This window comes from Schistocerca nitens, chromosome 2, assembly GCF_023898315.1.
Source record: "Schistocerca nitens isolate TAMUIC-IGC-003100 chromosome 2, iqSchNite1.1, whole genome shotgun sequence".
Lineage (NCBI taxonomy): Eukaryota > Metazoa > Arthropoda > Insecta > Orthoptera > Acrididae > Schistocerca > Schistocerca nitens.
Genome location: NC_064615.1, coordinates 874,693,562 through 874,721,218, shown reverse-complemented (window position 1 = coordinate 874,721,218; position 27,657 = coordinate 874,693,562). Strand labels below are relative to the sequence as shown.

The following is a 27,657-nucleotide window of genomic DNA, read 5'->3' as shown; positions in this document are numbered from 1 at the left end:
GAACTGTTTTTTAAAGATCTTTGTAACAAGCAACAGTTGCATGGCACATGTTGGATACTGGCAAAGTTTCGCTGTCACAGTGTAAACGTATACAGATCGTGTAACATTGTGTGAAGTGATGTACCAACTGGCCATCAAAATGGAAGTAAACAGACGAACACTAACAAAAAAAGCCGCCCATACTATCACTGGAAATAGTGATGTAGCTTCCAGAAAACCTGCAAAGGTTCGAAAACTGGCTCATGGATTAATATAACTACTCAAAAAAGGGACTCGTTGCAGTTTGATGTATTTACATTCCATTAACAGTCACTGGTTCTAAAATATCCTTAATGGATAAGCATAATAAGTAATGTTAGGTTTTGTTTCACAGAAAACAGTGACTTGCATTTATACCTGTATTGATAGACCGAAGGTCAATACGAATTTATGACACAGGCGCCAGATTATAGCGCCGTACCTTATATCTTTTTTCTTTTTAGCATGTCCTACGTGGATGAGGTTATGAGAAATTTGTTTCCAAGTACTGATGGCGTGCAGCCCACCGGAATTTCCAGTGCCAGGTATGCTGCGCAGATTCCATATCATGCAGTGTTACGGACAGGATTTTAACTGCAATGCATTAAGAAACTTCTTAGGCAGCTGTAGCACGATTTTAATGTAATATAATCGATAGCTATCTTTCTGCTGACACTTGAACTACATGCAATAAAATCGTCATAACTTCTGAACGGTTTGTGTTATGACGTTCAAACTGCACACTTGCTCGCGGGACACGTTGGAAATTAACATGATTTGGTTTAGCGACGAAGCCCACATTCATTTGGATGGTATCGTCAATAAGCAAAACTGGCTCATTTGGGGGGCTGAGAATCCGCATTTCGCAATCGAAAAGGTTCTTCACCCTCAACGGGTGACTGTGTCGTGTGCAATGTCCAATCACGGTAATCGGTACCATATTCCCTTATGGCACAGTGACTACCAAATGGTACGTGTAGGTTTTGGAAAGTGATTTCAACCCCATTATCCAAAAGGAACCCCTATTTCGACAAGATGTGGTTCGTGCAAGACGAAGCTCGACCCCATCGAAGCAGGAGAGTGTTTCATGTCCTGGAGGAGAACTTTTGGGACCGCATTCTGGCTCCTGGGTACCCACAGACCACTGGCAAGGGTTCGTTTGGCCGCCATATTCTCCGGATCTGAACACATGCGACTCCTTTTTGTGGGGCTGTATTAAAGATTAGGTGTACAGCAGCAACCCCAAAACCACTGCTGAGCTGGGAACAGCCATTCAGGAGGTCATCGACAGCTTCGATGTTCCGGCACTTCAGCGGGTCATGCAGAATTTCGCCTTTCGTCTGCGCCACATCATCGCCAATGATGGCAAGCAAATCCAAAAAATCATAACCTAAAACCGAATATCTGTTGTGACGTTTACATGTTGAATAAAGTGTGTGCACGCCGTGTTTTCCGACTAATTTATGTTTTTTTTCATGTAGTTCAATAATTTTCACCCTGAATATCCCTTATGACAGACACGTATCATGAAATCCTGCAGGCTTTTAGCAATAATATTGATTGTAATTCACTCATGACGATGGTCGTTGACTTAATTACGTCAGGAAACACAGCAACCAGCCACTTTTACACAGCATTATGTTTGACAAGACACGTTTTTAACCCTTGTTCCATTGGCGTAATACATTCTTCGTCGATACCATGTTTGTTTTTGCCTGTATATTGAAAGCTGGAGCTGCCATATGCAAAATAAAATTCACTTAGCTACTTAGTTTTATTTTGTCTCATTTATGTAAAGAAAACTAGTGATAAAAAAATTTTTATTGCCTCGGTCGCAAGTATGTACACTGGATTTCTAGTTTCAACAGGACGAAGCTGCCGTCTTGAGATCCATATGCACACTGCGGGTCTGAAGACAATAACTCAGCCCTGTCGAAACTAGAAATCCAGTTAAAGCAATAAAAAACTTCATATCACAAGTTTTTTTTACACTCAATTAATTGATAGCTCTCCAGCTGACAATGTCAGGTATTTATAAGTTTAATTTATGCACTTATTTTTAATGTGTAACTTCGTTCTTTTATAAGAGAGGGGCTGTATTTACCTGAAATCACTGTAGGAACGGGGCCAGATATTATAGAACATGGTTCAAATGGCTCAAGTACTATGGGACTTAACATCTGAGGTCATCAGTCCCCTAGACTTGGAACTACTTAAACCTAACTAACCTAAGGACATCACACACATACATGCTCGAGGCAGGATTCGAACCTGCGACCGTAGCAGCAGCGCCGTTCCGGACTGAAGCGCCTAGAACCGCTCGGCCACAGAGGCCGGTTATAATACCAGAAGAAGTGAGATCAGCAGTGAGGGAAATAAAAAGCGGGAAAACGGCAGGACCAGAAGTGATGCGTTTTGAACTCCTTAAGTCGTTTGATGAAGAACGAATGCAATGGTTGGCAGAACTATCCTATAAAATTTATAATTCCTTCCTCATAAACGGCTGCAGTCAGAATTACCAGTCTTGCCAAAAATCAAATGAGGAGCTAAAAAATGGAGCAATTTTGGAAAGATAAGAAATTATTCACAAAATAAAGCTACAAAGTTTGTGAAGAACAAATTGCACCTACACAGCTCGGATTCAGAAATGCTGTCGGCACTCGAGAGGTTCTCTTCTGCAGTGAAATCGTATTCTAGAACTGTAGAGACACGAACTGTTACGTCTGTGACTATTTTCTTGACTATCAAAAGGCTTGACTATCAAGAGTACCACATAACAAGACGGCTGAGGTGCTAAAAAATAGTAGGATAGGCAACAAAGGCCTTCAGGTCATATTTATCTTGGCAATATCCTGCTGTGAGAGCAGAAATTAAGAAATCTGACACTAAAGCTACGCCGAGGAATGAGATAAGGTTGTATTTTGTCGCCACTAATATTTACTCTCCGTTCGGAATACATTTTCTGGGAAAAAATTGTGAAGAAATCGTCTTGAATCGAAAGGAGTAGAACATCATTCGTGGGCAGACCCACATGTCGCCAGTGTAGTTTAGACTAAACTGCAGAAGTTTAGCTAGGAAGCCCTTACACATCCCTCATACAGACGCGGTCTCTCCCCATACGATTTCCATATTTTTAGAACCAAGACAAATACTTTCTTGGCCGTAGATTTGCTTCTTATGAAGAGGTCACGCCTACGTAGTCATGTTTCCATAGACAGCCACAGACCTTTTTTCCATGAAGGCGTCGACCGTCTTGTGTCACAGTGGGATAAATGTCTTAACAATTATGGTGATTAATTTTGAAATAATTATTTTATTTACTTTTTTAAAAAATGAACACGCCGCCATTTGTCTGTATTGTTGTTCATTAATTACGATCCAGGTTTTGAATTTTATGCCATTTTCGTCTGAATTTATGTGATTAAAATATAATGCAGGACATCAAGCTCAAAATTGTCCATAAATTAAGAAAAATATTCGCTCTCCACGGAATGCCACACGTAAAATCATCATCTTGTAATAAGATCAATAAATAATAATGGAAGCACGTCATATTTAATAAAAAATATTTAATAAAACACAGGTAAACCTGGTTTTTACATACATATTAAATAAACAGGTTTTAAATATGACGTGTTCTCACAGATGATGATTTTACATCTGGCATTCTGTGGGAAGCGAATATTTTTCTTCATTTATGGCAATTTTGAGCTTAATGTCCTGCAATATATGTCAATCACATAGAGTCAATGAGTTGAAAAATGTCATAAAAAGCCGAAAACTGGGTCGTAATTAAATAAACAACAATACAGTCAAATGGCGGTGTGTTCATTTAAAAATTATTGTACGACTGTTGCTCAGCAACATTAAAAACTATTTTATTTACTTTTTCAGTCTGTCTCATTTTCTTTTGATTGTCCCTTATATTTACCGAAAGCTTAAATAGTCTTCAGCATCTTGTGTCCCGAATCAACGAAAGTAATGAGCGCTACGGCCAAGAAACCAACGTAAGTGAAATAAAATTAATGGTCATCAGCAAGAAAGACATACCGAACTGTCATCTAAACATTAATGGTAAACTCGTAGAACAAGTAAACAAATACATGTTTCTGGAAAATTAACGATCAATGGAATAGCTCGCAAAGAAACCATATTAAGAAAATCAGAGACGCGTTTTGTAAAATAACTTAGGTGTTCAAGAGCCGCCACTTCTCAACCGGAAAAAATTAAAATGCCTACGCTGCTACGTATTTCCCATCCTTTTCTATGGAGCTGTGACCTCGACTTTGGCCGAGACGACGAGCAAATGAGTTCAGGCTTTCGAGTTGAGCACGTTAGAGAGTCATGCACAGATAAAATTGCTAATAATGGCATTCTCCGCCAAGTGAAGAAAGAAAAAGAAATCCTACACACAGTAAAATGTAGAAAACTACAATATCTCGCCATCTCGCCCATGTAATGAGGGATAGAAATACGTATAAACTGCTGAAGAACAATCTTCTTGGAAAGACATCTGGTAAAAGAGTACGAGGAAGAAGAACCGTCAGAAATTAAGAACGGACTTCACACACGAGCGACGAACTTTTTCGAATTAACAAAACTGATATGGTCGCCAACATCCGAAACGAATAGGCATCAGAAGGAGAATATCCATAGTGCAAACACTTTTAGCTACACTGATGCGGCTAAGCATTCGCCAAGTGACCGATGTAAGCATTTGTTTGAATCGGAAGTTACACCTAAAAGCAAATTATAATTTTCTTATACATTCAAAAACAGCTTCTTCAGTCAATTGTGTTTATAAACTTATTATTTTATATCGTAACTCTTGATACATGGCTCTGTGAGACTAAAACATGCATAATAAGCGTTGGATATACAGCAATGAGTCTTGCGGACTACGGATAGTCTGGGATTAACTGAATAATAATCAAATTAGATTGAATGTTAAGATAGTAATGTGGCATGTTGGGCCGACCGTTGTGACCGAGCGGTTCTAGGCGCTTCAGTCCGGAACCACGCGGCTGCTACGGTCGCAGGTTTGAATCCTATCTCGGGCATGGATGTGTGTGATGTCCTTAGGTTAGTTAGGTTTACGTAGTTCTAAGTCCAGGGGAATGATGACCTCAGATGTTAAGTCTCATAGTGTTTAGAGCCATTTCAACAATTTTTTGTGGCATGTTGTTGTTGTGGTCTTCAGTCCTGAGACTGGTTTGATGCAGACCACCATGCTACTCTGTCCTGCGCGAGCCTCTTCATCTCCGAATAACTACTGCAACCTACAGCCTTTTGAACCTGTTTACTGTATTCATCTCTTGGTGTCCCTTTACAATTTTCACCTCCGACACTCCCTTCCAGTACTAAATTGGTGATCATGTCTCAGAACATGTCTTATCAACAGATCCCTTCTTCTAGTCAGGTTGTGCCACAAATTTCCTTCCCCCCCCCCCCCCCCCCCAGTTCTATTCAGTAACGCCTCATTAGTTACGTGATCTACCCACCTCATCTTCAGAATTCTTCTGTAGCACCACATTTCAAGAGCTTCTATTCTCTTCTTGTTTAAACCTTTTTATCCTCTTTGCTTCACTTCCACACATGGCTACATTCCATACAAATACATTCAGAAAAGACTCAATGACACTTAAATCTATATTCGATGTTAACAAATTTCTTTTCTTCAGGAACGCTTTTCTTTCCATTGCCTGTCTATATTTTATATCCTCTCTACTTCGACCATCATTTATTTTGCTGCCCAAGTAGCAAAACCCATCTACTACTTTAAGCGTCTCATTTCCTAATCTGATTCCTTCAGCATCATCTGATTTAATTCGACTACTTTCCATTATCCTCGTTTTGTTTTTGTTGATGTTCGTATTACATTCTCCTTTCAAGACACTGTCCATTCCGTTCAACTGCTCCTCCAAGTCCTTTGCTGTCTCTGACAGAATTACAAAGTCATCGGCAAGCCTCCAAGTTTTTATTTCTTCTCTCTGGACTTCATTTTCTACCCCAAATTTTTCTGTGGTTTTTGTGGTGTCACCGCCAGACACCACACTTGCTAGGTGGTAGCTTTAAATCGGCCGCGGTCCGTTAGTACATGTCGGACCCGCGTGTCGCCACTGTCAGGATCGCAGACCGAGCGCCACCACAAGGCAGGTCTAGAGAGACGTACTAGCACTCGCCCCAGTTGTACGACGACGTTGCTAGCGACTACACTGAAGAAGCCTTTCTCTCATTTGCCGAGAGACAGTTAGAATAGCCTTCAGCTAAGTTAATGGCTACGACCTAGCAAGGCGCCATTAACCATTTGTAACGTTGCATGTACCTCAAGATAGAGTCTCACTTGTATCATCCAGAATGCTGTATACCAAAGGACAATATAAAAGTTAAGTGTTCTAGTAGCTACGTTCTTTTCTTTATCACATTCATTACGAATCCTGTTCCAGACTTAACGCAAGACGGCGTGAGTTTACGCGTGCCCTTTCGGCTACTTCACTGTGGACTGGCTGCCTTAACAGTCCACTACATTGGCGACGAGGATGGGATGAACCCACGCGTGCAAAGCACGGCAACGCTGCTGCGTTGTCCCGTTTGCCTGTTGCTGAGGATAAAGCATTCGATTCTACCGAACTTGCTTGCATGTTCATTGACTCGGAAACCGATGACGTGGTCGAATCGTTTCCGATTGATTTTCGTCGTGTAGCTACAGCCACGGCTGCTGACCCTGTCCTTGCTACTGTTTTGCGTTTTGTTGCTACGCAATGGCCCTTGTCGAAGTCTCGGATCGAGGATCCGTTGGTTCGCCGATATTTTGCTCACAAGGAGAGACTTTTTGTACGACGTGGTGTTTTGTTGTTGCGTTCTGATAATGATCAGTCTGGGTCGTGGTCCCGCGTTCGTTACAGTCCTCTGTCTTAAAGCTTCTTCACCAAGGACATTGGGGTATAGTGCACACGAAACAACTTGCTCGTCAGCACTGTACTTGGTTCGGAATCGATGCTGCGATTACGAATATGTGCTCTTCTTGCATGGCGTGTGCCGAACAACAATCCGCACCGCCGCGGCAATTCTTTGCATGGCCGCAAGCCACTTCCCCTTGGCAACGCTTGCACATCGATTTTGCCGGTCCATTCTGGAATGCTCGATGGTTGGTTGTGGTCGATGCTTTCAGTAATTTTCCTTTTGTTGTCCGGATGTCTTCCACGACGTCTTCTGCCACCATCCAGGCGTTATCTGCTATTTTTTGCATTGAAGGTCTTCCACAGACTATTGTTTCCGACAATGGTCCACAATTCATGTCTGCCGAATTTCAGTCATTCTGCAAGGCCAATGGTATTCAACATCTGACATCCGCGCCGTTTTCGCCACAGTCAAACGGTGCCGCTGAACGATTGGTCCGGACTTTCAAGTCACAGATGTTGAAATTGAAAGAGTCGCATTCTCGGGAGGACGCGTTATTGCTCTTTTTGTCTTTGTATCGCTCTCAGCCCCGCGATGGTCGCTCGCCGGCTGAGTTGCTCCACGGTCGTCCTCATCGAACCTTGATGTCTTTGCTGCATCCGCCGCATCAGGTTCCTGTGCAGCGGCAGACTCCTGCTTTTGCTCCTGGCGACGTTGTCTATTATCGCCACTATCGCGGTTCACAGCGTTGGCTCGCAGGGCGCATTCTTCGCTGCCTCGGCCGCGCGATGTATTTGGTTTTGGGGGCCTCTGGTGAGGTGCGTCGGCATCTCAATCAGCTGCGCCTCTGTCGTCGCACGTGTTCTGCCGCTCCCCGTCTGCTTTCAGCGACGGTGCCGTCCGGTCAGCGCCCTGGGGACCCATCTACTGGCTCGCCTCATCCCTAGGTGTTACCGCCGATGCCTTCCATTTTGCCTGATGGCGTCGCGCCGCCGCCGCAGCCGCCGCCGGCGCCGCCCGCAGTGGCCGCTTCGCTGCAGCCGCCCAGCGCCTCCCTGGGTCACGCGCCGCCGCTCGCTTCCCGTGACCAGCTGTCCTCCGCCATGGAACTCTTGCCCGCTCCGGACCACATGGCGTCTTCGCGCGTCGGATACCCCGACGCAATGGAGGTCGACCCTTCGGCCCCTTCTGTCTCATTACGGGCGCTTACACCGCATGTTGACGTGCACCCTGGACTAGGTTTTCAGGCGTTTCCTAGCTCCCCTCGGACCGAATGGCAGGTGCGGGTGGCACAGCCTCGCCTGTTGTTAGGCTCCCCACCCCATCGCATACGTCAACATGGGGTCCTCCCCACAGCGGGCGGAAGCCTTATCACACGACCGTTCGCCGATTTGCGGGGGAGGAATGTGGTGTCACCGTCAGACACACACTCGCTAGGTGGTAGCTTTAAATCGGCCGCGGTCCATTAGTACATGTCGGACCCGCGTGTCGCCACTGTCAGGATCGCAGACCGAGCGCCACCACAAGGCAGGTCTAGAGAGACGTACTAGCATTCGCCCCAGTTGTACGGCGACGTTGCTAGCGACTACACTGACGAAGCCTTTCTCTCATTTGCCGAAAGACAGTTAGAATAGCCTTCAGCTAAGTTAATGGCTACGACCTAGCAAGGCGCCATTAACCATTTGTAACGTTGCATGTACCTCAAGATAGAGTCTCACTTGTATCATCCAGAATGCTGTATACCAAAGGACAATATAAAAGTTAAGTGTTCTAGTAGCTACGTTCTTTTCTTTATCACATTCATTACGAATCCTGTTCCAGACTTAACGCAAGACGGCGTGAGTTTACGCGTGCCCCTTTCGGCTACTTCACTGTGGACTGGCTGCCTTAACAGTCCACTACAGTTTTCCTTACTGATTGTTCGTTGCTCAGATTAAATGACACCAGGACAGGCTGTAACTCTTTCTCACTCCCTTCTCAACCACTACATTCCTTTGATGCCCCTCTACTCCTAACTGCCGTCTGGTTTCTGTAAATGTTGTAAAAAGTCTTTCGCTCCCTATATATCACCCCCGCCTCCTTTATAGTTTGAAAGAGAGTATTCCAGTCAACATTGTCAAAAGCTTTCTCTAGGAATACAAACGCTATAAATGCAGGTGTGCCTTTCCTTAGTTTATCTTCTATGAGAAGTCGTAGGGTCAGTATTGCCAGACGTGTTCCTACATTTCTTCGGCCTCCAACCTGATCTTCCCCGATGTCAACTTCTTTGCAACTGTGACTTATTAAACTAATAGTTCGGTAGTTCTCACATCTGTCAGCACCTCCTTTCTTTGTAAATGAAATTATTATATTCTTCTTGAAGTCTGAGGATATATCGCCTGTCTCATACATCAACCATACCGTAGAGCTGCATCCCCCCCGGCAGAAATTATGGCTGTAGTTTCCCCCTTGCTTTCAGCCTTTCGCCGTCCAACACACCAAGGCCGTTTTGGTCGATGTTACAACGCCAGATCAGTCAATCATCCAGGCTGTTGTTTTTGTAATAACTGGTGTTTTCAAATACTAATACTAGCTCTAAGTTTACATAATACTCTCAGTATCAACAATAGCTTCTACGGATGCCTAGTCGGATGTCCTCACCGCAATACCTGGCCTGCTCTTTCCCTACCGTACACGTGAACAATAGCGGTTATCCTGTTAAGAGTTCTATGTTTCTTTTGTACCACGTTTATGAGGTCTCTTAACAGCATCGGCTTTCATGGCACTATTTTGGGTCTTTTTACGTGTGTTCGGTGAGTAACTTCTACTCACATATCACTGGGGCAGGCCGATACATCTGTCAGAGTCACAGAACAACGTACCACGTGGACCATGAAGAACCTTTTTGCCTACGTTCAAACCCCATAAAATATGGCTACCTTTGGAGTCGATGACGCATAGAGATCTTGTTCCGCTAAGTTTCCCACTGACGGACAAGTATACGCTGCAATACAATCGTTGGTATGTCTGCAAAACTAAAAAGATACAAATTACATGTCGTGCTCTACCACGAATATCCTCGTGACGGAACGCTTCTTTTTTTCTTAAGTGTGATCGAATTTGCTGGCTAACTACTGTATTTCATCTGTACACTGTCAACGCAATTAGAAACTAATAATGGAACTGCTACAAGAGACTGGGCTAAAGTAGGCGTATTTGGAGCTCTCATCATAACTCGTGTATCGTAATAAATTTTTCCTGCTGATTAGTGGCACACTTTATTGTCAATCTTAATACACTGTTTCACTGTATGCAATTACAGTTTACTTGAATACTGATAGAACCTTGGTTCCATTCCCGTCTGTCTTGTTACTTCTGTAGAGAAACAAAATTGGACCGATGCCTTTCCCTTACGCACGAGCACGGTCAAAGAAATATCCTTTCACAGGAATAACATTATCGGCATATCACTCATTTAATAGTAGCGGTAGTGTTATATGTGGCGACGGTGACAGGACTAGATGTGCTGTTCTGGGACAGAATTATAAGGTGAAGCTTACTCTGCAAACAGACAACGTCTGACTGTGGACACCCACAGCCTACCGCCCACCTCTTTCAATGTCACCTATGTCCAAACACCAGCATCAGGAAGGCTCTACAAAAGTCTAACCCTACTGCATTGCACGTGGTCAACTTTTAGTGTGGGACAATTTTGTTGCAGGAGAAGCTGAGTAGCAACGTGGTGTAGTGATTATGATACTGAACTGTTGCATGGAGGGTCGTGAGTTTACAACTCACCTGGACTGTACAGTTTTAATTTCTATATTCGGTTCGAGTACATACTAGAAGTATCCACAAATGTCAAGAATCATTGTACTAGAATGTTCTGTAGCCGTATATATACTGTATGTGTTCTGGCCGGAGGCAGTTCGCTCCCCGCTCTTGTACACTCTTTGACATAAAACTTGACCGGCGGCCGGCCGCTTCAGAGGCTAAGTCCGCGCCGATCGCGACATGGGACAATAAAACTGGCCAACTCGCTAATTCTCTAAGTCCGGTCATCTGCACAATCTGGCAACACTGCAGACTGCGGCACTTCCTGGAGGAAAACGTGTCCCATGATGGAGAAACTATAGGCGGTTGCGCCTGTGGTCTAGCGGGGCATTCCGCCGCCGGCGGCCGTGCTGTGCGGACGTGCGGAGCGGCTGTTGCGGTGTTTACATCGTCGCTGCGAGCGGCCGGCGCTGTGTGGTGAGTGCGCGCATTCGGCGTTAGTTATAGTCCACGATCACATTTCTAGAATGACATAATGGAGCAGACAACGCGACGCGATACTTTGAAGTTGATTTTCGATCCGAACTACTCCCGACCGAAATCTTACGAAGTTGAGGCATTTATCGAAGAAACTTTTAAGGTCAAAGTGGATGAATTGATTGGAATTCACCTGTCGATTGTCAGTCCGACTGTGTTCCTTAAGTTATCCAGTTCTGACAAGTGCGACCAAATTGTAGAAGCATGTGGTGGGGTGGCAAAATTCAAACATTCAGACGGACACATAGGGCAGGTCACGGTTTCGCGTGCCGGAATGGGAATAAGAACGGTTCGAATCTTTGAGCTCCCCTTTGAAATAACGTCCGAGGAGATTAACAACAAACTGAGAGACTATGGCACCATTATCAGCAATGTCGCCGAAAAATGGTCTAGCTTGCACAAGTATCCAGTATTAAATGGAGTCAGGCAAGTTAAGATTGACATGCTGAAACATATCCCATCGTATCTCTGGATTGGTGGATATCGAGCGATCATCATTTACGATGGGCAGCCGAGAACCTGCTCGGGTTGTGGTTCGACCCAACACGTCCGCGCGCAGTGTGTTCAACGGCGTGTGACGCAACTGCCGACTGGGGAGCGAGACTCGCCTAGTCAGATGGCCACGCTACCCGTGACGTACGCCGCCGCAATTCGCAGTGACGTCGCCCCAGACATGTGTTTCGACAGGGCGGTAGTTGCTTATGCCGACGTTCCCGATGGTAACGTAGCCATGGATACTAGCAACACAGAAGCTACAGGTCCAGCACATTCCCAAGACGAGGAAACTGACAGACGTGCAGAACAAGACCAGGCTAAGACGGCAGAAGAAGGCGTGTGCAAACCACTCGAAGAAGTCGGGCAACAAAAAGAGGACACGGTTGCCACGTCGGAGGATAATGACCAGCAGCCTACAACTGTTTCACCGAAGAAACGGAAGAAACGTCGAATAGCCCGACAGGGAGCAGCAGAAATCGCGCCAATCCTGCGTGAAAAGGCGAAACAGATAGGCCAAGAACTGGCGGAGACGACACAGGCAACTCCTCTGGAAGATCGAACAACAAAGAAGAAGACCCGAAATGAGGACACTGAACCCGACCGTGGAATCCACATTCCAGACGGTCCAGCTAGTCCGAAGGACCCTCCACCTGTACCAAAAACGGACACGCGGGAAGTTACGTGCACGCGAGATTGGGCGGATGACATCGAGGAGCAAAACCATGATGCAGAGATGGCTGACATACCACAACGTTCAGGACGGACGGCACCCGACCGTCGACAAGATGTGTCCACCCGGCAACAAACCACCATCAAAGACGCTCGTGCAGAAGATGATGATGCCGACTTCTTCTAAGTAGAGCACACATCCACTTCACCTGGCAAATAGTATCCCACCTGACGCGGTATAGTCCACATGACGTCCTTGCAGGCGTACAGAATTGCGACCTTGAATATAAATAAAATTAGCAGCACCCTCAATCTGAGAAATCTCCAAGATTTTCTGTACGCCGCTGATGTTGACATCTTAATGCTGCAAGAAGTAACGGCTATCCGTTTGGACGACATCACTGGCTACAACGCCGTCATCAATCCTGGCAATGACAATAGCCTCGGCACAGCGATTATGACTAAAGAGGGGATCCTACTTACAGACGTGACGAAACTGCCGAACAGTAGAGGTCTCGCTGTCACGATAAACAACACCAGGTTTATCAACATCTATGCCCCGTCAGGAACCGGAAACAAGCGCCGCAGGGCCGAATTTTTCAAGGAGGACATCGCCCCCCTTTTCGCGGTGCGATTTGAACAAATAATATTTGCGGGTGACTTTAATTGCGTGCTGAATCCCAAAGATCAGACGCCAAATTTTAACAAATCTCTGGAGCTGGAGAACATCGTCAGAGAATTCCATCTGTTAGATACTTGGGAACTAAAACATGGTGATCAGCTCGGTTTCACCTATAACACCAGCCATTCTGCCAGTCGTATCGACAGGATTTACGCAACGTCCAATTTAAGGAGACACGTTTTACAGTCCGAGCTATGGCCCACTATTTTCTCTGATCATATCGCGTATATATGTACGATAAATTTAGAGAAACAAGGCACTTACAGGGCGAGAGGTCAGTGGAAGCTAAACGTTGCTCATCTTTCGGATCCTGGATTTCACGCCGCCTTCCACACCACTTGGGCAGAATGTGAAAGGAAGTTCCACTTGTATGGTACGGCGCTGAATTGGTGGCTCAACTGCGCGAAGCCCGCAATCATAAAGACAATGAAAACTTACTCCCGTGAAAAAGTCGCCTGGCGGAAGCGGACATTAGACTTTTACTTCAGCTGTCTGAGAGACTTGTGCGTTCGGGATGCTACAATCATAACAAACTATGGGCAAATCAACAGAATAAAAGCAAAATTGCTCACCCTGCAGAGGCACCATCTCGAAGGCTGTAAAATACGAACGCGTTTGCAGAACGGTACACGAGAAGAAACAACATCGATGTACCACATCCTCCAAGAGAACAAAAGACAAAAACGGAAAATTCTGACGGAACTCAAAACTTCAGACGGGAGACTCTTGACAGATCAAGCTGCAATACGAGACGAGATCCATCGACACTTTAGTGAGTTGCTGGCCAATACACAGACAGATGAAACAGAGCAGCAAGCTCTCACTGCTAGGACGACAGAGCGACTCACTCCAGAAGAAGCTGATGTGCTCGCAGCAAGAATAACGGATGAAGACGTCGAAGATGCCATCTCGAGGAGTCCAAAGAATAAATCACCTGGACCGGATGGGCTACCCGCTGAATTTTATCAAACTTTTCGCGAAAAGATGATTGCTAAATTGACACTCGTCTGCAATGAAATACTAAATGCCGACACTGACCTTCCGAAGGAATTCTGTGAAGGTACAGTGGTCTTAGTCCCCAAAACACCAAGAGGCAAAACCGTGGAGAATCTTCGACCCATAACACTTCTCAATAGTGATTATAAAATCTTCGCCCGTATCATGATGCAAAGGTTTAATTCAGTTATTCGTACAGTGACAGGAGCTTACCAGACAAGTGTGGGAAAGGATAGAACGATATTTCAGACCTTATGCGACTACAGAGACATTATAGCGATATCGGAAGCCTGCAACATTCGCTGTGCCCTGATGTCGCTTGACTTTGAAAAAGCTTTTGATAAAGTTAATCATTCGTACCTGTTCCGGTGTATGACATCCATGCACTTCCCACAGAAAATTATAGCCTCCGTGAAAAACATACTGACGAATAGCACGTCAAGAATCAGTGTCAACGGACAACTCAGTCACCCGATCAATATTCACAGTTCGGTAAGACAAGGTTGCCCCATGTCCATGACGCTTTTCGCGATTGCGCTTGAACCTCTCTTAGTATCCCTGACTCGGCAACTCCGTGGACTACATATACACGGACAGAAGATCATATGTCAAGCCTACGCGGACGATGTAGGGGTACTTGTGACTGACGAAAGCGAGGTGGCTACAGTACTTGAAGTTGTGGCGACCTACGAACTGGCGTCAGGAGCTAAACTCAACCGCAATAAATCTGGTATTATGAATCTTGGTAGGGGCATAGAGATCAGAGCCGCTGGACGTATCAACACTGTGGAAAAACTAAAATGCCTTGGAATAGAATATACGAATAATATCCGCCGCACAGCCGCTCTTAATTACAGAAAATTACTTGCCACATTACGAGCAAGCATAAAACAACACAGCTTGCGTAATTTAAATGTAATACAAAAAGTGCAACTAGCCAATACCTATATAACCTCCAAAGTAAACTATGTTGCTCAAGTGCTTCCTCTGCCACGCACCATAGCACGCCAAATGCAAGCAGCGCTTGGTTATTTTGTCAACAGAGGTCAGATATTTAAGGTTTCCTATGATACCTTGACGCTATTGACACGCAATGGAGGGCTACATCTAACAGACATCTACCTTAAAGCGCAAGCGCTATACGTTAGCAAAACTTATAAACAGTGGCAACGATCACCGCGGACCTTAGTGGCTCATCTCTTACGTGAAATCACCCCAGTCAGCAGAGATCCACCAATCGATGTGCATCACATCTCCCACGAGCTGTACCACTATAAACACTTTCTTGTGGAATACAGCTATGTACGCCATAGAATACCGGAGAAGGACATATATCAGGTTAAGGAGGTTTACAACACCTTGCTGGGAGGAAAATTGCGCAATCGAATAGAAAACAAGTTTCGACATTATAACTGGAAAAACATATGGGAAAACATATCTGACCCCCATCTACCATCCAATGTGCGATCGACGTGGTACCTCGCAGTCAATAGAAAAATCCCCACCAACTCTAAACTGCACGCGATACGTCTGGCACACACACCAAACTGTCCCAGCTGCGATGTCGTCGACACCGAAGAACATCGTTTCGTCTGTGACGATGTGAAAGACGTGTGGAATCTCTTCAGGCAAAAACTAGCACGTGTGCTCCGCACGTCACCTAACACCATTACACCGACACACGTCCTTCTGCCAGATGACGTGCCATATCCTAACACCAAAAGAAGGTCAGCCAAATGGCTCAAAGGACTAACAGTCCATTACATCTCAACGGCTATGACGAAGAGTGCAGAAGACTACTGGATGTACCTGATGACAGAACTTCAAAAGCTCGAACGACACAAGAAATACAAAGAAAATTACGCAAATTTCTTGAACCGAACTTTGTCCTACCGACAGAGCTGAAGAACGATTAAACGATATTTTTTTAATTTTTTTTATTATTTTTTTTTTATTTTTTTTATTTTTTATGAAATTCTCTATTAAGTTTCTCATTCCTTTTGCGCCAAGAAGGTGGCTATTTCGTTTACCCTTTGCCCTCGTGTAGCAGCACTAATAGGTTGCTGACGCAACCCTGAGACGCCAGCGGGCTGAAGTACGCCTGGCTCTCCTATAAAAATCGCTACCGCACAATGATGGAAGAATGTAGCGGACCTATTTTCTTTCCACAACTCCAAAAGAAGGGATTTTGTTCACTTGTACACATTTACTTCGTTGGTCAACTATCTCTTATGGAACAAACATAGCACAGAAGCTAGCCGAAGAAGGCACAAATGGCGAGCGGAAGGACGGGCTGTAGGGGAGGAAGGAGGCCCGAAAAAAAAAAAAAAAAAAAAAAAAAAAAAAAGCGGTAGCGTGCGTTGTTTCTGTTCATAATGTCAGTGGATCGAGAGCAGCTGGCATAAAATATTTTTATAGCCTCTTCTGCCTGAATACTGAACACGTGAATGTAATAGTAGCGCAGATTCAATCTATTTCGCTTTCTGACACACCGATATCAAAATTTTGTCCAGTAACCATTTTGCGGCAGATTTCCTGCAGACTGTCCTCCTCTGGACGCCGTAATCGGCAAAGCTCCGGGATCCATTTGCTGGCTACTGGCAGCGGCCATGGCGACAGCAGCGGCGCTGCACTCCCCCGTTCTTTATCGAAAGCGCCTGCTACCGCTCATCGCTTTTGATGATTTAAAACGCTTTATTATTAAATGTTGCTCCACAGAAAATTTCTACGATTTCCATTCACGCTCAAAAGCTACGGAGACAGACGCCCTGATTAGTAGGCGGGTATTATATTACATTAATCGGCGAGAGCTGAGTGTGGCCCGAAATTAATTTTATAGACTGGGACGAAATTAAACCACCTCACTACATTCGATGAATTTATAAATGCTTCGTACCTCGTTTCTTTTCCTTTCAAACTCAATTATTTGTGCAACTTTTGGTCAATGTTTGGATGTTTTCGTCAAGCCAGAGTGAGCGTCTGTGGTGTAAAGTGTATTACAGTTCTTGTTTCATTTCTTATGGTAAGTCTATGCGATAAACTGTGTGAATACCTTGCAATGCATGCTCTGTAGCAGTGAAGGAACACTGCACATTTGGAGTTCCATGTATGGGTTCATGAAGTATTTATTGTTGATCGGAAGTGATAGTTAAGGTCATCAGATTTAAACCAGAAAAATTTGTCGTTTTGAAGGTTTCAGAGAACGGAAAGGAATTGCTAACGCCGGTGTTAGAAAACGTCTACAGTTAAATGCTATTGCAAAAATTTAGAAGAAGGGAACTATATTAATGAACATGTGCACTTCATAAACAACCTTCTGACATGTTAGACCTATATGACGAACAAAGCTCAAATTTATATCGTTGAAAGTCGGTTTGAATCTTTTCAGGACCTATTTTACAGTGAAGCACCTTGGAATTTGCAAAGCAGAAGTCCATGATATTAACTTAATTTACTAAGTCGAAATCGAACGAAGGTTCATGTTTAAAGGCATTCTTCAGATTTCGCATAAGAAATTTTTACTAGCAGTTTGCAACTCCATTAATTAAAATGGAAAGTAAAAGGTTGTAGTCAGCGGCTTCTACCGTGATTCGAACTGCTATGTCTTATAGTACAAGCACTGCAAAGCACAAGGGAACCTCTGAGCTAACGACACACTGGCGGCCAGAGGCGGACTATAGTCACTGCGATGTTGCCTGAGCCTCAAAACGCAACCTTAAACACACAGAGGAGGTGGAGATTACTGTTTTAACGTCCCATCGACAACGATGTCATTAGAGACGGAGCAAAAGCTCGGATTAGGGAAGGATGGGGAAGGAAATCGGCCTTGCCCTTCCTAAGGAACCATCCCGGCATTTGCCTGAAGCGATTTAGGGAAATCATTGAAAACCTAAATCAGGATGGCCGGATGCGGGATTGCACCGTCGTCCTCCCGAATGCACACACAAACAGGTGTTACTTATGTGAAGAACGCCGTTCTTGGAGTCCATAAATTAAATATACTTTCTAATTGTGTCATCTTGCAGTGGATTATATCGTACGAGTCTTCGATGTGGGAAACGAATGTCAAGTGAATTTAGCGAGGTAACGCCGACCTACACCCGGAAGTAAATGCACTATCAGAGTGTTGACAAATACTTGCTACGATGCTGCCATTTCTCGGCTCTCTGACGAGGCAGCTCTTCAGCGAAATGCTTGCCGTGATACTCCGATACGGTTCTTCAGAGTGGAGACGCGCGCGCACGTTTGGTTTTTATGCGGCTTTCTCCCCTGATGGTTTCTGACGTCGCCTTGTGGGCTATGTATACATATGAGACATTCAATTATCATTAATCCAGAATCATACAAGTTTCAGCTTCCGGCGTGGAAGAAGGCTGTTGACGCCGAGATTATATCATTTCAACGTAGGGAAAGCAAAACGGATCATTCAATGTTTCTCATTCAACATAAAGCATGTGAGATAAATTTCCGTAACGTTCATAATCATCTAAAAATACAAACGAAGTAAAAATACACCGGAAGCTTATTCGAATTGAATATAATGTAAGATACCAAACGCTTTGCACCTCGATGTCGAATTTGTCCACTTGCAATCTTTTGCAGCATACACATAGAATGTCATGATTACCACGAGAATGAAGAAATATGTTGGTAAGGATGGAAGCAATAAAGGACGCAGTCAACAAATATTCTATTCCTCATGGCATACATTTCATTTGACACGTAAGAAGAGGTAAAGCGGGAATTTACTTTCGTTAACACGAAAGACATGCCGCACATATTGATAACGAGGAAGTCTGCGTCTTCATACGTTTCCTTAGCAAATATCAACTTTAAATTGCATAACGCAAACATTTTTAACAGACACGAATTCCTACCCAGCATCTATTGTCCCTGTTAACGAACGACGAGAGATGTTAAATATTGCTTCTTCACAAGTAACTTACTTGAAATGCCGTGAGGTAAAGCTGTGTGTTGGACACGGATTCGAACCCGGAACCTAATCGGATTGCTATCGAAGCACAGTCAAATGTGACATATCGGAATTTTGCGGCAGTAGCTAGATGTTTTAACTGAAATGACGAGACGAAACATTAAATTTTTCCTTCCCAGGACTCCAACCCGGCACCTATCGCTGTTATATTCTAGAGAAAACGAACGTTAAATACAGGTTTGTTGCACCAGCAGTGACATGTGAGCATGTTTGAACTGAAATAATATGACGAAGAGTTCAGCGCTCACTGGGAATAGAGCCCCACACATATCGTTGTTGACTACACACAAAGAGAAGTCAGCTACCGAATTGTTCTCCACCAGCTGCTCAGAATAGCATCTTGAACTTACAGTCATCTCGCAAATAGTTCTGTGTCTCACTGGGAGTTAAAAACGTCAGATATCGTTAGTGTTGACAGCGAATGAAAATACATTAAAAATCAAAATTATTATCCACCAGCAGATAGGTGTTCTCATGATAGAGCTTGATAATACATAATTAAATCTTTAGTGCCGGGCCAGGATTCGATCCCATTTACGCGTAATATGTGAAGGTGTTGAGGAATCTGCAGTTTTGGACAAACAACAAATTGTAGCCGAGCTGTATTGCCACGAAGGGATCAAATTCCGCGTTAAGGGCGGTCTGAGTTGCATTCCCAGTTCAGAACCAATTTTATCGACATACAGAAGCTCAAATAAAAGATGGAATAAGTGTCCTGTGACCATACACAGCGTTTGTGTCGTCACTTGAAATAAATAACTAATATAAGAAAGGTTACTGGTGATAGAGTTTCTACATGTCGCCACTCCAGACTTTATTGTGGTTCAACCTACCGTCTACTTGGTAAAGAAGGAATATCATCTTTAATGTGAATTTTCAGACCACGCAGCCATTATATCTCCTTCACTTGGTGTAGCCAGGAGAGAATGGAATCTGTCTCTCCCTATCTAAAATCATTGACAGAAGTGGGAATCGAACCCAGACCATAGGTATAACAACCTACCATCCGTCCAACAGACCACGAAATCCCCTTCTATGCGAGTCATTTTTCTATCGTAACGCAGTTGCGCCACACTGGATGAGAATTCTGACACACAGGCTCCCTGTAGTAATTTGCAGCATGTTCAGTAAATTCATTTACCTGGTTGACCGAATCACCATGAACTAGCTGCCTCGGCTACCCAGTGCATACATTCGACTATTTTGTAATCACAGAAATAAAATCACGTAACTGCCACCTACACACAACTGCCAACAGTGTAGGATGCAGAAGTTTAAATAGGAAGTGTTCCTTTCCACTTGAGCTATTCTATTGCGCTATCTGTTACTAGAAAACGTCGCTCAGTCCAAAAGAAAAGCTGTAACTGTTTGTCTCTCAGAAGTCAAGACCTGGCCATATGCATAATCTCACAGTGCTGTGGAATCCAAAAGTTCTGGAGGAATAGTTGCCGAGCTCTGGAGCTGTTGTAGCTACGTGTCAGCTTGTAGCATAGATAAGATGTCGCGAGTTCGAATACATTCAGTGCCACATTTAATAAAACGCAATTCTGCTCTCTGCTGAAGTTATCAATCTAATGGAACTTTGAACTTAATTCCCTTCACTTCTCAACCCAAAGTAGTCGCATGTGGAAAAAGGACTAACTACTGTGACATTTTGTTCTGTTCAGGTTTAATAGACAGCAGGCAGCAGATGCATCTCGAAGATGTGTAGGGAGAGCGCATCGTGCCATAATATGTCAGAAAAGTATTTTCTACATTAGCTGTCGTGTGGTAGTGATATTTTATTCTTCTTCAAACTTTGACAGCTTTAACTCAGAACAAGTTTTCTACATGCATGTAATCAATAAACTGCATGTGCATTGTCAGACTGTCATAGGTAACATCAGAGAATTCGCATATATCGTTGATGATTAATTTCTCTCTCATGTTTACTATTGTTTTAACAACACTAAAGGAAACCTTACGAAAATTGTGCACTGTATTATAAGAAATGAAATAAAACTAACCATGATAACCTTACGACGAAAGTATCTGTACACAAGCATGCCTCTATCGACACGAATTAGTAAAATACTACTCACTTAGAATTTGATTGGGTCTGTGTTTAATTGGTATGCTGTGTCATACTCAAGAGGTATGCAAATGTGGCATTTCATAAATATAGTTACGTATTCCTAGAAACCCAAAATTCGCTTGTCAGCAGCGGAAAGAGGCGTTACCTGTTGTGCAGCATTGTAAGTTTTTCAACATTGCACTATGAGCTGAAAGCGTTTTCTTGCGATTTCCTTATTGATGTTTGATCTGACTGCTTGTAGCTCTTTCACAGAAGGGATAAAAACGTTACAGTCAGTGAGACTGGAACTGCGAACCGTAACAGACGCTGTTTCACAGGTCAGCACGTTACCACAGAGCTGGCGAGGAGGTACGGGTCTCAGCTTCCTATTTCGAGGGCAATAGTAACTAGAACTCGTAAACCGCTATTTAAAGGTCGAGATTAGTTGCAATTTCCACCTGCAACGACTTTCATGGGCTGAAAACCGTAAATTTTCAATCTTTTGTTACACTTCAAGCGATAATAACTCAGATTATTCAATGGAAATGACAGGTAAAATCAAGTGAACTTTGAGGCTTAATTCCGTGCACACCAGGAAGTAACTCGTCGATCACAGAGTTGCCAAACATACGTTGCCTTGTTGCCAAATCTCAGTTACAGTACCAGCAGGAAGAAGACGAACCGATGTGATCCTACAGCGGTCTGGGAAGTGACCATAGCTGGTGTCTCCAAGTCGCGGCTGCTACGGCCTGGAATACGTAATGCGTCTGATTCGCTTTCTGTAACTAGGTTTAGGGACTGGAGCGTAGTTACTAATAATACTCAGAACTGACTGCAAACTGAGCATCATAAATCAGTAACTCTCATTGTTGTTTTTATATTTCTTTCGTAAGTGTACTCAAAACTAAGAAAGTCATTCACAGGCGTTTTCGTGCCTCGCCGATAGTCGAGCACAACAAACAAATAATAAAAAAAAAGAATGTGTGTGTGTGTGTGTGTGTGTGTGTGTGTGTGTGTGTGTGCGTGTGTGTGTGTGTGTGTGAGAGAGAGAGAGAGAGAGAGAGAGAGAGAGAGAGAAGGGGAAATAAAAAGCAATGAGAGAGAGTGTAAAAAATTGTTGTAAAGAAATTGAATCATGGTATTTAAAGAAATTTTTCATTAAAATGACACGTTCCACATCATTACGAAATGTCGTATTCATGATCTATTGAACAAGAGGTAATCTAATGTAATCTAATCTAATCTAATCTAATCACATCATATTGATGATTAGCCATGAAGAGTCATGAATTACCGAAAGTTTTGCCAATACCAGTAACCAAATCTAAACTTGAAAATAAAGACGACAATTTTTGTAATAAACCGTGACTCCTATCAAGACCCTTTCGTCCCTGTTATCTAACCACGAAAGATGTCTGATATACCTCCATTCTGAAGTAACAAAGTGTGCATGCATTTAAAGATGAAGTGCATGATGTGAAGTTCTGTGACGGAGATACGAACCCAACACGTAATCCGATTGTTAACTAAGAAAAATCAAATGTTACGTATCGGTTTTTCTTACGAGCCGCTAGGTGTCTGAATCTAAAATAAGGATACCAACTTTTGTGCCTAAGCGACAATCGAACTGCACACCTACCGTGCATCCACGAATATAGCATAAGTATCAGTTGCTTACTCATGAACAGTAAGATGTGTGCGTGTTTGACCAGAAATAACGACACTTGTTGCGATTGTTGGCAACACATGAACAGACATTGAAATTGCGCGTTAATTTTCACTAGCAGGTCGGTGTGCACTTGATAAAGCTAGAAATGAAATTATGAATATTTTTGTACTGGATCAGGTTTCAGACCCACATACTTACCTTTGGAGACCTAGAGAAGATTGCAGTCTTGGGAAAAGGAACGAAATGACTGATCTATACTGTTCCGAGAGATTCAGATCCTCGAAAGAGGAGATACGAATTCGAATCACAGTCCAGCACCAAATTTTTAAACGTCTCTAGTTCAATCAAGTACAAGTAAAATAAGAGCCCTGTCCCTTTAAATGGCTATCGGTTCATCAAATAAAATAAAATTTGCTAATGTAAGTAAGCTTACTGGCGACTGTATTTCTGTTTACCATGATTTCCGCTGTGTCATTTCCCAACGTAAACCGGCTCTGCCCAGTCGGTAATGAAGGAACGTGATGTTTAAGGCGGATTCTGGATTATAACGTCTTTCTCTTGAGGTTACCAGAGGTAAAATAAATATGTTTGTGCCTCTTAAAAGTAAATGCCTGAACCCACGCAATGCACTTGTCATAGCTCGTTCCACCAGACCATTGTGGTCACATTACCCGGCCCCAGGAGTGTGCTGTAACGGATGATGTGCTTAGCTTACAAAATTAGTCACGGTGGAAAAAATGCGAGTCTATTAAATGGTCAAGTAGAAGCAAGCTTCTGACGCAGAGATTATGCTATTCTCATGTCAGCAGGATGTAAAGACTCTTCTAGGCATCATAGGCTGGATGTGAAGCCATTTTGATTTTTCACAAATTCAGCAAATTTCTTAGTTCGCGAAAATCCACTGTGAAGTGTGAAGTTGCCGGATAATTCGATTATTACTGTTATTATTAATATCATTTTATTCATACCGCTGCTGGAACACGACTGTAGTCTTGAGGTAAAACGCGAGACCAGCTAATATGACGTCTGGCGACCGAAAGCACATATCGACAAAATTTTTATCGCCCCTTTCCTCTCGGTGATGAAGCTATGAGTGTAATACAAGCGAATCTACAATATCATATTAGCTGGTCTCGCGTTTTACCTCACGACTACGGTCGTAGTCAAGAGTAATGTACTAAGACTGGAGTCAAGACTTCCTCTGGGAAGTGACGCAGTCTACATGTTGCCAGATCGAGCATATTGCCAGACATAGAATTCTGAGAGGAGCATGACTGTATTGTCCACCTTACGTGAACGACTCGGCGGTCAATTTTTTGGTCTGAGACTGTATCTACAACACATATTGTACGCTTAAGACCCAGAAGAATTTAAAACAAAATGAATTTTTTAAGAGAGCAACGTTAACCATACCGTTCGAAGTATTCATAGTATTGTATACGTCTGTGTAAACGCCTTCCAATGACCACTCAAGAAAGACAAGGATACACAGTCTAGCTTCAATATTATAAATACGCCTCAGTTTGTGGATGAACTCAGACTTAGGTTGATAATAATTTTGAAAATTTAGCAGCCCTGTACCCATTGGTGTTAAACTCGTTTTCAACCAATGATTCCCACAGCTACAGGGATACTACTTCTGATACCTCTTAGACAGAATACTTAAGCAGTGTTATCAGACGAAAAGATCAACCTGACACAAACTGTGGGAAGTTTGTTTTACAACTTTCGTACCTGGATATTCAGCTTTTTCCTATTTGAGATATCTGTGAACGTTGCTGCTTAAGACAATTTAAGCAGAAACTAAATTCCCTCAGCTTCGACAATGTTTAAAGAAATCGTCTTATCGGCACTAAATCGTGGTTTGTGAATTGTTTACCGGCCGTACTCTTCCGTATTTTGCCGGTTGGAAGGCGAAAGCTTACTGACAAATTTCACACAGAAATTACTGTTACAGTGTAGTTATGGAGCCAAATGAGTGCATTGCGTATTTTCCGGTGAGAAAGAGCACTGGCAAACAGTCTTCGCTACATTAGGTTATTTAAACTGGTGTCACTCTGAGCTAGACTTTATGGTCAGCGACTAAGTGTAAGGTCAACGTTTCGGATGCGAGTTTGCGACTGCGAAATACTTTCCTACATTATAGAAGCGAATATTAAATTTGAACTAATATTGCGAAAATTTTGTACTTGGACAGCTTAGAATGAAAATACTTCTGTTTATTGCAAAGGGAAACAATAGATTTTCTAAAACACTGTCTGTCATACACTACTTGAAACAGGTCATGTCGACCACATCATGTGGAAGAACTAACAGCAACGTATATCGGAAGGCAGTAAGATCACTTGCCTTTTGGTTTGTGAGTACTCGATAGCCATTTCTAGGCGAAAGTAAATGAAGAAAGGCAGTGCGATTTTGTTACCACGTAACGTCTTCGTCAATTACTTTAGTTTTAATGTAATCTACGACTAATTGCTGGTGTTTGATATTAACATGAAAAGGATTCCGTAGACAGGGAAAGAAACTGTTCATGGGAAACTACTTCTATAGTGACCAAAAGGCATTAAATGATGTTCAAGCACTTGAGTTCCAGCAGCGGTATAATTAAAATGATATTAATAATAACAGTAATAATCGAATTATCCGGCAACTTCACACTTCACAGTGGATTTTCGCGAACTAAGAAATTTGCTGAATTTGTGAAAAATCAAAATGGCTTCACATCCAGCCTATGATGCCTAGAAGAGTCTTTACATCCTGCTGACATGAGAATAGCATAATCTCTGCGTCAGAAGCTTGCTTCTACTTGACCATTTAATAGACTCGCATTTTTTCCACCGTGACTAATTTTGTAAGCTAAGCACATCATCCGTTACAGCACACTCCTGGGGCTGGGTAATGTGACCACAATGGTCTGGTGGAACGAGCTATCACAGGTGCATTGCGTGGGTTCAGGCATTTACTTTTAAGAGGCACAAACATATTTATTTTACCTCTGGTAACCTCAAGAGAAAGACGTTATAATCCAGAATCCGCCTTAAACTTCACGTTCCTTCATTACCGACTGGGCAGAGCCGGTTTACGTTGGGAAATGACACAGCGGAAATCATGGTAAACAGAAATACAGTCGCCAGTAAGCTTACTTACATTAGCAAATTTTATTTTATTTGATGAACCGATAGCCATTTAAAGGGACAGGGCTCTTATTTTACTTGTACTTGATTGAACTAGAGACGTTTAAAAATTTGGTGCTGGACTGTGATTCGAATTCGTATCTCCTCTTTCGAGGATCTGAATCTCTCGGAACAGTATAGATCAGTCATTTCGTTCCTTTTCCCAAGACTGCAATCTTCTCTAGGTCTCCAAAGGTAAGTATGTGGGTCTGAAACCTGATCCAGTACAAAAATATTCATAATTTCATTTCTAGCTTTATCAAGTGCACACCGACCTGCTAGTGAAAATTAACGCGCAATTTCAATGTCTGTTCATGTGTTGCCAACAATCGCAACAGGTGTCGTTATTTCTGGTCAAACACGCACACATCTTACTGTTCATGAGTAAGCAACTGATACTTATGCTATATTCGTGGATGCACGGTAGGTGTGCAGTTCGATTGTCGCTTAGGCACAAAAGTTGGTATCCTTATTTTAGATTCAGACACCTAGCGGCTCGTAAGAAAAACCGATACGTAACATTTGATTTTTCTTAGTTAACAATCGGATTACGTGTTGGGTTCGTATCTCCGTCACAGAACTTCACATCATGCACTTCATCTTTAAATGCATGCACACTTTGTTACTTCAGAATGGAGGTATATCAGACATCTTTCGTGGTTAGATAACAGGGACGAAAGGGTCTTGATAGGAGTCACGGTTTATTACAAAAATTGTCGTCTTTATTTTCAAGTTTAGATTTGGTTACTGGTATTGGCAAAACTTTCGGTAATTCATGACTCTTCATGGCTAATCATCAATATGATGTGATTAGATTAGATTAGATTAGATTACATTAGATTACCTCTTGTTCAATAGATCATGAATACGACATTTCGTAATGATGTGGAACGTGTCATTTTAATGAAAAATTTCTTTAAATACCATGATTCAATTTCTTTACAACAATTTTTTACACTCTCTCTCATTGCTTTTTATTTCCCCCCCTCTCTCTCTCTCTCTCTCTCTCTCTCTCTCTCTCTCTCACACACACACACACACACGCACACACACACACACACACACACACACACACACACACACACACATTCTTTTTTTTTATTATTTGTTTGTTGTGCTCGACTATCGGCGAGGCACGAAAACGCCTGTGAATGACTTTCTTAGTTTTGAGTACACTTACGAAAGAAATATAAAAACAACAATGAGAGTTACTGATTTATGATGCTCAGTTTGCAGTCAGTTCTGAGTATTATTAGTAACTACGCTCCAGTCCCTAAACCTAGTTACAGAAAGCGAATCAGACGCATTACGTATTCCAGGCCGTAGCAGCCGCGACTTGGAGACACCAGCTATGGTCACTTCCCAGACCGCTGTAGGATCACATCGGTTCGTCTTCTTCCTGCTGGTACTGTAACTGAGATTTGGCAACAAGGCAACGTATGTTTGGCAACTCTGTGATCGACGAGTTACTTCCTGGTGTGCACGGAATTAAGCCTCAAAGTTCACTTGATTTTACCTGTCATTTCCATTGAATAATCTGAGTTATTATCGCTTGAAGTGTAACAAAAGATTGAAAATTTACGGTTTTCAGCCCATGAAAGTCGTTGCAGGTGGAAATTGCAACTAATCTCGACCTTTAAATAGCGGTTTACGAGTTCTAGTTACTATTGCCCTCGAAATAGGAAGCTGAGACCCGTACCTCCTCGCCAGCTCTGTGGT

The 27,657-nt window shown here is 43.0% G+C and overlaps 1 protein-coding gene across 1 annotated transcript; it reads left to right on the top strand.

The window, feature by feature from the left end:
- The first annotated feature begins 11,938 nt into the window (after positions 1 to 11,938).
- Positions 11,939 to 12,559, top strand: LOC126235405 (uncharacterized). The gene has a single exon (XM_049944126.1). The coding sequence runs from the start codon at positions 11,939 to 11,941 to the stop codon at positions 12,557 to 12,559; it is 621 nt and encodes a 206-aa protein (XP_049800083.1).
- The last annotated feature ends 15,098 nt before the right edge of the window (positions 12,560 to 27,657 follow it).

Excerpts from the sequence above, each read along its gene's own strand:
- LOC126235405 (XM_049944126.1), top strand. The coding sequence starts at position 11,939 with ATGGATACTAGCAACACAGAAGCTACAGGTCCAGCACATTCCCAAGAC.